The 10,632-nt window shown below is 52.4% G+C and overlaps 1 protein-coding gene across 9 annotated transcripts in view; it reads left to right on the top strand.

Annotated features, from left to right (window-relative positions):
- The first annotated feature begins 1,234 nt into the window (after window positions 1–1,234).
- DYSF (dysferlin) overlaps window positions 1,235–10,632 on the top strand; it is a 233,977-nt gene continuing 224,579 nt past the window's right edge. For all 9 annotated transcript variants that reach the window (XM_016948754.4, XM_016948752.4, XM_016948753.4 and 6 more), the window contains exon 1: window positions 1,235–1,760. In XM_016948754.4, coding sequence (XP_016804243.1) covers window positions 1,673–1,760 — 88 coding nt within the window. In that variant the 5' untranslated portion in view covers window positions 1,235–1,672. The remainder of the gene's footprint in view (window positions 1,761–10,632) is intronic.

The following is a 10,632-nucleotide window of genomic DNA, read 5'->3' as shown; positions in this document are numbered from 1 at the left end:
TCACATTCCAAGGTACTGGAAGTTGCCTTTCACATAGAAATTTCGAGAGGACCTAATTCAGCCCATAACACAGACTGTGTCACTTGTGCCCACCACTGTGTCCCCCACCCAGGACAGTGCCTGACTTATTTTAGGACTTGATACACTCCCATTAAATGAATGATTGCATTTCAGCTCCCCCCTTCCTCTTCCTCTTCCTCTCCCCGCCCCCCACCATACGTTGTGCTAAAGGCAAAGAAAAGAAGGCATAGATCACTACAGAAGGACCCTAAGTGACCACAGGAAATGTTTGCTACCCTAATCTTGAAATTACAGACCTTTTCGGGGAGTGTTGCTCTCTTCTAGTATCTCCCTATGGGGAAAAAATCAGCCACCTGTCAGCGGCCAGCCCATCCTGCCCTGGGTGTGTCTACTGCCCCCAGGAGCTGTTGTGGGAGTTTTGCTGACAGCTGCACACCCATCCAACTGGCCCTCTTTAGAAGGTGAGTCAACAGGCTGCCGGGAGTGTGGATCTACATATCTGCAGGAAGGCAGTTTAGCAATAGGTACTAGAACCTAAAAAAAAGTCATATCCTGTGACCTTACAATCTAATCTGAAGAACTGGGTGGGGGGAGGCGGAGGGCTAAGATGAGTTTATATCTTTTTTATTAAAAAGAAACTCCCTTTCTCACTATTATAGTAGAATCTGGGGAGAGCCTAAATGTGAAACAAGAGAAAGTTTGTGAATCTAGTACATTCATATGACAGACAATTATATAGCTATTGAAAATAGTGTTTATGAATAATTTTTTAATGATGTAAGATGTTACATGAAAACGTGGGACACAGACTGCATTCTACACTCAGATATATAATAAATACTGCAATTTACATGTGTATATACATTCAGAGGAGAAAGCCTGGGCTGCCAAATACCCAAATGTTAATATACTATTTTTTCAGAACCAGAGATTCCTTTCTTTATGCTTTTTGTTTTAAAATGGCATGTGTTGCTTTTAAAGCCAGAAAAAGGGGGCAAAGTTTTTAAGGCAGCTGCCTTGCTTGTCAATGAAATTCTCAACTCCAGGCTTCTCTTAGGGAAAGAGCCTCCCCAGGATCCCCCGTCCTACCCCGGGCGGTCGGGTTGAGTTCTGGAGAGACTGCTCCAATCCCCGAGGCGGAAGGAGGCAACCGACTTGGCGCAGCACTCAGCCAGGGGGTAGAAGCTCAGGGGAGGAGCCGAGCCTTTCTCCTGTCCAAGAGCGAGATCTGGGCTACGCCGGGCGCCCGGAGCCCTAGTCCAGCCCCCGGCCATCGCGGCCGCCGCCCAGCCAGGTGCAAAATGCCGTGTCATTGGGAGACTCCGCAGCCGGAGCATTAGATTACAGCTCGACGGAGCTCGGGAAGGGCGGCGGGGGTGGAAGATGAGCAGAAGCCCCTGTTCTCTGAACGCCGGCTGACAAGCGGGGTGAGCGCAGCCGGGGCGGGGACCCAGCCTAGCCCACTGGAGCAGCCGGGGGTGGCCCGTTCCCCTTTAAGAGCAACCGCTCTAAGCCAGGAGCCAGAGATCCGAGCCGGCCTCGCCCAGCCAGCCCTCTCCAGCGAGGGGACCCACAAGCGGCGCCTCGGCCCTCCCGACCTTTCCGAGCCCTCTTTGCGCCCTGGGCGCACGGGGCCCTACACGCGCCAGGCATGCTAAGGGTCTTCATCCTCTATGCCGAGAACGTCCACACACCCGACACCGACATCAGCGATGCCTACTGCTCCGCGGTGTTTGCAGGTAGGAGGGGCCGACCACCCTCGCCGGGGGTCGGGGTGGGGTAGAGGAGGGGGCGCCGCGGCTCTCAACCCTGGAGAGCACCTAGAGCTGAGAGACAGGAGACTTTCTGGCCCCGCCAGACTGACGTTGAGTGTTGCAACGACACAGGTCTGCAGAGGGCGACTCAGAGGGAAACTGAGGCTGGAAGGAGAGAGGTGTCTGAATGGCGCTTCTCCTGGCAGCTTCAGCCCAGGTTGGTACTGAGGTAGGCCAGGAAGGTGGGACCAGCGTCTCTCCTCTCACCTTTTCGGGATCTCTGAAAAGAGGTCTTTCTGCGTTGCCGGCGGCGAAGCGCTGTACTGCAGGGCTCTCCTCCTTCTCCCCTGAAGGCCTGGTCCCAGGCCTATTTATAACCCAGCTCTCTTCCCGCCCCGATCTGCGCCTGGCTGCTTTCCTGGCCCTTTGCTCTCTCTCAGAGGCTGGCCTGGCAGGCTGGCAGCCACTGGAGGCGAAGGCACCCTACCCTTGCTTTGGGCACAGGATGGGGGAAATTTAGCAGCTGGGCACAGCTGTCACAGCACCAACCTTTACAGACTTTCTCTGCCCCCAACCCCTGCCCCCAACGGACCAGTGGGTGGAGGGAGCCGGGGTCGTATCTGCTTTCTATCATCAGAGTGAGGCCTCCTTGAGCAGGGAAGCCACTCCCCTATCAGATTGGGACCTCCCATAGGAGGGCCTTCATAGAGTTATGACTTGACTTTTCCTCCAGGAGCTGAGGGCTGGGCCCTGGCTGCTCTCCAGGAACCCTTCAGGACCAAGCCAGAGCTAGGATCTACACAGCTGGGTCTTTGGGCTTGGAACCATACTGGGGGAGAAGAACTAGGGGGAAAGAGTGTGAACCTCTCACCCAGCCTGTGGGTTTTCCTCTCAGCCTCCACTACCTGCCACTCCCCTTCTCCCCAGAGATCTGACTTCTAACTACATCCCAGACTTCCAGAAATCATAGCATTAGTTGGTTTCTGGCCATTCAGCACAGTTTCACAAGCTCCTGGATACACCTGTTCACAGACACCATCTGCACATATGATCCCAGGCACATGCACACCCTGGAGCGTGTGGGACACCTGTGATGTTCCAAGGAATAAAAGCTCCGAAAGCACAGGCCCGTGTCCAGCTCAGCATGAGCAAGGGATCATGTCATGAGTACCTTCTCTTGGGTGTGAGATTCAGGGCTTCTGGATTTGTTGGACCAGAGCAGAGCTTGAGGAGGAGTTGGTGAATGGTCCTGAGGCCTGGAAAGCAGTGTACACCAAGAGTGGGGACCAAGGGGGTGGCTGTGGCACACCAGCTGTGCTTTTTTTCCTAACGTGCTGCTTTGATCCGCTCTCAGTCAGTTTCCCACGTGGCCTCCGGAAATGAGCTTTATCCAGGTGTTTCCAGCAGGGAGGACATGGGAGTCTTTCATGCTTCCTGTCTGCATCCTCAGCTCTGGGCAGGCCAGGTCAGTGGCCCTGTTCAGCAGCCTGGCTGAGGGCTCTGGGCTCCTGGTGCACAACCCCAGGGGGCACCATTCATACTGTAAATAGCCCCTTGGCGGAGGGGAGGGAGGACAGGCACTCTGTGGGTGAAGCAGCCTCCTCCCACCCCAGCACCTCTTCCCCATTTATAGCCCCTGAACCTGGGGGCTGAGTAGGCTTTGTGAATGGTGCTCTCCCCAGGTGCACAAATGTACACTCAGCTGCAGCAGCCCCTGCTGTCAGGGGCTTTGTTTCTGGCTTCTACTCAGCCTGAACCAGATTTTCTTCCACCTTCCCTGACCACATGCCCCCTCTGCACCCCCATACACTCAATACACTAGGCTTCTACCTCATGGTCCCTCACCCAGGCTAGGCTCAGACCTCTGTTTGGAGAAAGGAAAGAATGAATAATAAATGGCAGGCACTTTCTAACCCCAGAAGTGCAGGAAGTGCTGCTGGTGTGGCTTTTCTTTTGTTATTTCAGCCCCAAGGGCCTGTGTGTGGAGCAGCTCCCCCCATCCTGCATCCTCCCATTTACACATCCCTGGCTGAATCCTCTCTCCACCCCCATCTGCTTTTTGCCTGCTGCCTGGCTCTTCGGGGTAGGCTCCCCCTTTCCAGGGCCCAGAGCACACAGCTCACCTTGGGGAAAGGAAGTACATTTTCTGTGCCAATCCGTCATGAGCCCCTGAGCCTAGGAAGAGACTGGCTGGAGCCCCCACCCCTGGTCATCACTGAAACCGCCAGGCAGTCCTGGGGAATGCAGTCCCTCCCCTCCCCCAGCCCCTGGCCACATTTCACGTCCTGCATTAGCCAAGCTCCTAACCCATGTCCAAATTTGGCCTCCCTGTGACATTCAGGCCTGCTCGCTCTCCTCCCTGGCAGGGTCAGCTTGGTGAATGATTACACAGAAGACTTCGGTCTCAGGGATGCAGCTCAAAGCAAAACACCAGTCTGGGAAGCCTTCCCTCCCCAGCTGGGCTGGGTCTGCTCTTCCCAGACTCTGTCTGTTGTCCCATAAAGCCCCTCCTTTGGTTACATGATTATAATACCCTGTAGCCACACTTCACAGCCCCTTTGTGCATGTATACATTCATTGCAAGCTCACAGAAGCTTTGTGAAGTAGAGGGCAAAGATATTATCCCCCCTTAAAGACAAGGATATTGGCCCAGAGAAGTGAAGGAGCCTGGCCAAGGTCACATAGTGGCCACAGCATCCCCACCCCCAACCCCTCATCAGTGCCCTCTGTTGTTCTCAGTATCCTTGGCGCATGAATAAGAAAGTGCTCTGGAGAGCATACCATGTGCTGCCCACACCGAGGGCACCAGGGCACTCGGACCTGAGCCAGCCAGGGAGGGTGGTGCCTGGGGTCCCCAGCAAGAAGCTGAGTCAGAGTAGGGGGAGTGCAGGGCTGCAGGAGCATGGTGTGAAACAATTGACCAAAAGATGGAGGATTCTGGGGTTTCAAATGCGTGTTCCTCACAAACAGAGGGAATGGACCTTTGCAAAGCACAAAAGCATACCATTGTCAGATGGTGTTTCTTGAAAATCCCACCAAGTCCTATGAAAGAGATCTATTTAACTGACACCATGCTTATTTTAAGGCAGATACTGTTCTAACTAGAACATTAATATAAGCTACATCATGACCCAGTTATAATTTGTACCAGGTCCTTATATGTAGACATATACACCTCAATCCTCTTAGCAAGCATATGTGGTAGCAACTGTCATCACTCCCATTCTACAGATAAGGAAACTGAGGCATGAAGAGGTTAAGTAAGTTGCCTGAGGTTATACACTGGTAAGTAGTGGGGTTATGATTTGAGTCTAAGTATCTGGCTCCTGAGCCCCCACAATATCCCCAGCTTTAACCACTCTGCTATCTACCTCTGGCTTTAGCTTGGATTTACCAAAGACAAGCAAGAAAAGGTGGAGGGGCAGGACCTGAACCCAGGCCTGGCTGAGACCCTGATGCCCCCCTCGGTCTGCACCTTGACTCCTCTCATCGCGTGCGTGGTCCTTACTGCTGCTTGCTCACCCAAGCACAGACATCCTCAGCCCTTACGTTCTGGTCTTGCAGATGCTTTCTTATCTCAAGGGGTCCTTGCTCTCTGCCTCACCCTCTCTATATCTGATAGGACCAATCAGTCACCAGTTGATGCAGGACGCTCCCTCCAAGCAGTGCTCTCGTTCCGGGCAAGCTCACAGCTCTGACAGGACTATGGTGGCTGCCTAGGGTCTGATAAGCCAAGGCCAGGGCAATGGTCACATGGCACTGACATGGGCAACCTGTGGTGGGTATGGCAGGTGCTCCGGGACTTCCAGGGAGGGGGTCATGTAACTGTAGATCTCAAGCTTAGCCAGTCTAGGAGAACGTAAAAGTTGGGCGGGGGGCTCAGAAGAGCGGCTAGCTGGCAGCCTGAGTCACAGTCCAGTGGGATAACAGCATCGAACAAGAGGGAGAGAAGGACTGCCTGCATCTTGAACTCGGGATCCCAGGTCTGCCACTTTTCAAGCTATGTGGCTTTGGGCAAGTTACTTAACCACTCTGTGTCAGTTTCCTTATCTGTAAAGTGTTGAAAACAATAGCTTGTACCTGCTTTGGATGAATCATTCTGGAGAGTTTATGTGTTAGTCCATATAAAGCACTTCAAACAGCCAGGCAAGCAATAAATGTTAACTATAATAATTATTACATATAAGTTTACATAAATTTATTATAATCATTACTATTAACATATATTGTACATGTACTAAGAAATAATTGTACACATCCACAAAGGCTTTCAATGTCTTTTTTGCTTGGTGAATTCTATCCTCAGCTTTGTTTCTCCATCCACTGTCCTGCCAGGCTGGACACAACAGGCCAAGTGGTGGGTGGCCGTCTGTCTGCCCCCAGGGACACTGGGCCTGTCTTCTCTGGCTGCCCCTCCTAGAGCAGTCCCTTCTGAGGCGAAGTCATTTGGCCACCTGCCTGATGGCTGGCAGTGGCCCTCACTGGGGTACTTTCTCTTTCTGGGAACAAGTATTCCTCTGGTGACTCACTAGCAGCCCACAAACCTCTTCAGTCCCTCTCCCCAGGCCAAACTCACTTTCTTTCTCTACTTCCTGCATGCTAGTCTCTTTCCAGATTGGTCCACTAGCATGGGATGTTAGCAGAGAGAGCGTTCACATCTGCTGTGGATGTGCTGTGCCCCAAGCACTGTGCTGGAGTTGCTAGTGTTTTGTTTAATCCTCCCAACACCGCTGCAAACTGTCCTCATTCTTTTGATTGCACAGAAGTGGAAACAGACACTGAAAGGTCCAATCACATGCCTCAGGTCACACCACTAGGAAAGGGTGGCCTGGGACAGAAGCCCAGGACTGTCTGATTGTTTCCACTATGCATGATTTCTCCTCTGACAGGCCCTAATCATGGCTGTAGTCAGAACCAGGACTGCATGTGGGCTCTACCCTCTTGCTGGATACACAGGTCCCCTGTCAATTCCACCTGGTGGACTGGGATATCCACCGGACACATATTCTTAAATGAATGTGAAGGGAGAGGGAAGATAGGCCTCATCTATACTTCCGGAAGCCTTTGGACATTGGCAAATATGCCCTGAAGGAGTCCTGTCAACTCATGTAGAATGTTCCTCTAAAGGTCAGTGTCACTGAGCAGAGAGGCAAGGTTTGTTTGCCTCCTGGCACCCCATGTTTAAGTCTTGGGAAACACAAAGGACCAGCTAACATTAGGAGAATGTGGCCAGAGGAGAACTGGCCCAACTCCAGCAGCAAGAGAGGATTAGAAGCGTGCCTTCCTCGATGGTCAGGAAGGTAGGGCCACAAATAAGTAGTGACAGGGGTCACAAACTCATGCACTTCCAGAAACGTGGCAGGTGGACTAAGATCAAGCTGGAGGGGAAATCCTATGTGCATACTGGGAGTGAGCTGAGGGGGGACACCTGGTCTACAGGTGCCAGACGGTCAGTGTTAGGTGGAAAATCTAGGCCCAGGTGCCACATTCTCTGATTTTTTTCAAGAGAAGCTGTAAATCCAGATTTATACGGAAAAATCTTCTAATATTTAAGGTACAATTTTGTTATAAAACATTGTACTGATTAAAGACAACATGTCTGTGGGCTGGATGTGTCCCAGAGAACACCAGTGACCGCTTCTGAGACACCATATTTCATTCAATCCTGGAGACCTTGGGCCTGGGCTCTCTGGAGGGCAGAGAGCCAGTGTCCTCTCCCTTGGGCTCATCAGGCAGCACCTGTCATCAGTGACTACAGGATGGAGTGAGTGGGAGAGCTTTAGTCCCCTTCCCCCTTACCTCTGTCAGCCGTGAAACACTGCAATAAGCATGAAACTCAGTTTCCAAACAGGCCCCTCAAGCCCTTCCTTCCAGGCTATGGCTCCTAAGCTGGCCCCATCACCTTTACAGTGGGGCTGGAGTAGCCTGGGGTCCCGAGGAGCTGCCCTCACCTGAAGCCTCAGGTGGGATGCAGATCTAGCTATTTGTAAACAAGCCCTAACTAACATTGGTATAAGCATGATGGTCTCTCCACTCACATCATAGTTGAATGTAGACAGTCCTGACTGGTAAGACTCTGACCCACAGGCTGTCCAGGACCCCAGCTCCTCCTGTTTTATTGCTCTGTTATCCCCAGAAGTTCCCTTTGACAACGTGGTCCATGATGGCGCACGCCTCTGTCTATATTCCAGCCAGAGGGGAAAGGGGGCCGGGGAGGCGTGCCGCTTCCCTTTAAGGACATATCCAGGCAGTTATATACAGCCCTTCTGCTCATATTCTGTTGGTCATCAATTAGTCTCCTGGCTACATTCAGCTATGAGGGAGGCTGGGAAATGTTTTTATTTGGGTGAGCATGTACCCAAGTAAAGTGCTATGGAAAATTTCTGTGGATGAAGGGGAGAACATATACTGGGAGGTGGAGGTCAGGTCTCAGCCACACTCTCCATTAGAACTTAATTCCTGATAATGTCCCCTCGGGAGGAAGCCCTATTGAGTTACTAGGCCTCAGTATGAAGTCTGCAAGGGAACAGTCAGTTATCTGATTAGGGAGAAGTCCAGGTCAGTGAACATCAGCCAGACTAGGAAGTTGGAGGCTGGGATGAAAAGGAGGCCTCAGGGAGTGTCCAGGGGTCAGATCACCAGCAGTTGCTTTTCTGATTTGCAGAACAGATGTGGGGAGACCCTTTTCCTTGGACGCAAGCCAAGGGAAGGCAGAAGTCCCTTGGAATGTTCTTATGGAAATATTAGTTATACCCCCTACAGATTTCCATTTCCTGTGGTGACTCTGAAGGACTGGAGCTGGGGTAGGGTGGGGTATGATACGGGCAAAAGCAAAGCCAGGAATCATTGTGATAGACAGGAAAAAAAAAAAAAGAAAGAAAAAGAAAAAGAAAAAAAAGCTTTGTAATATCCAAAAATCCCTCTAGGGGGCAGTACTATCCCCTTTGAGAACCACTGGCTGAACTCACCAGTGGGCAGAACCCACACCCGGGAGCCACGTGCAGTGTCCACTATACCAATGCCAGGCCAGTCCTGTACTACACGCTGGGAATACCTGGGTCACTAAGACAGACTTGGTCTCTCCCCTCGTTGACCAGCTCCACAGTCTAGCTAGACACGAAACAGGTGATTACGCTAATAGTTATTCCTGACCATTGTGATGCGTGCTAAGAAGGAAAAGGGCTGCTGTGCAGTCATTTGCCAGAGGGACCCGTCTAGACCCCAGGATATCAGGGACTGCTTTCCTGGAGAGGTGATCTTTAAGCTGAGGCCTGAAGTATGAATAGGTGGTTCTGCAAAGAAAGAGAAGAAGGCAGCTGGAGGCAGAGAGAACAGCGGACCTCAGAGCTGAGAGGGAGCTTGGCATATTCTAGAAACTGACGAGGCACCGGAGCTAGAGCTAGGAGAGCGAGAGGTGGAATGGCCTTGCCCTTTGGCCCAAGGAAATGAATCTGGGCTTCATCCCAAGAGCACAGGAGGCCTTTGGATAAACCTCCCAAGAGGCTTTTAGCAGGAGATTGACCTGATCATATTTAAGATCACCTGGCTGCAGTGTGGATAATGGGCCAGACATAGCCAGAGTGATGATGTGATGAGGCGACTGACCAGCCAGGAGGCACCTGCAGTGGCCTGGGCAGGAGAGGGTGGTGGTAAGACTTGGTGGAGTCACTTGGATGCTGTGGGCACACAGATGGTACCAAAGTCACAGGGGTCAGTAAGGATGATTTAGGCTGCAAGCAACTGAAATCCTGGCTCAAATAGACTTAAATGAGCAGAGAGGCAAGGTTTGTTTGCCTCCTGGACACCCCATGTTTAAGCCTTGGGAAAATCAATTTATTAAATGATAAGTAGTCTTAAGGGGATCAGCTCACTTAACTGGTGTCCAGAGACCCAGTGAGCTCTGGGCATATAGACTATACAACTCTGTCACAGGATCCTAAGGGTGTTGCTTTTTCCAGCTGGAAACCTTTGTGGCTGGTAGCACCTTTGCCTGAATTTTGCTTGGGCCCACTGGGCTCCTTCTGCCCACTCAGCCTGGCAGGCTGTGCTCAGCTCTCAGTACCAGCCCTGATCCCACGCCTGCGAAGGGCGAGCCAGGCACTGAACAGCAAGGGGTGTGTGAGTGAGTGCAGGGTCCAGCCACTGCGCACAGCCAGGCATGCCAGCTGTGGTGGGGCAGGCAGCTCCAGGTGCTGGTACAGGCGCTGGCTCTGTGCCAGGCTGCGGCTGGGCCAGGCATACTGGAAGGGGCTTCCACTGTGGCTACTGGGGAATGTGGTGGTGCCCAGAAGCTTGGAGGCACCAGGAACTGCAGAGCCCCAAAGAGGGTGTCACAGCCATGTCACCCCTAGGTCTGGGCTCCCCGAAGGGCTGAAGCTTTATCTCTCGTTCTCGTTGCCTGCAACATGGCGAGCAGGGTTGGGGTGGGGGGTGGGCTGTTTCAGCGTTGTTTGTGTTACAGCTCTTTCAGTCCTGCTGTTCGGTGGGTCCTGGGTCCTTGTCCTATGTCCAGGAAGAATAGGTACACAGACAACTGGATGGTGAGCAAGGTGGAGAGAGCTTCACTGAGTGACAGAGCAGCTCTCAGGAAACCCGAAGTGGGTAGTTCCTTTCTGCAGGCAGGTCCTCCTGATAAGTGTCTAGCTTTCAGCAGAGAGGAGACCCACATAGGGTAGCTCGTCACCGCAGGCAGGTCTTCCCGACAAGTGGAGGAGACCTGACCTGGAGTGGGTAGTTCCTTCCTGTACCTGGTAGTCCCAACATCTGTCTGAGTCTAGCTGAGTCCTGGGATTTTATGGGCTCAGAAGGGAGGAAGTGTGTGCTGTTTGGTCCATGGGTGACCAGGAGCGGGCTGGGG

Source organism: Pan troglodytes, chromosome 12 (genome assembly GCF_028858775.2).
Source record: "Pan troglodytes isolate AG18354 chromosome 12, NHGRI_mPanTro3-v2.0_pri, whole genome shotgun sequence".
Lineage (NCBI taxonomy): Eukaryota > Metazoa > Chordata > Mammalia > Primates > Hominidae > Pan > Pan troglodytes.
The sequence above is the reverse complement of the archived record's forward strand: the minus strand, read 5'-3'. Positions and strand labels throughout refer to the sequence as shown.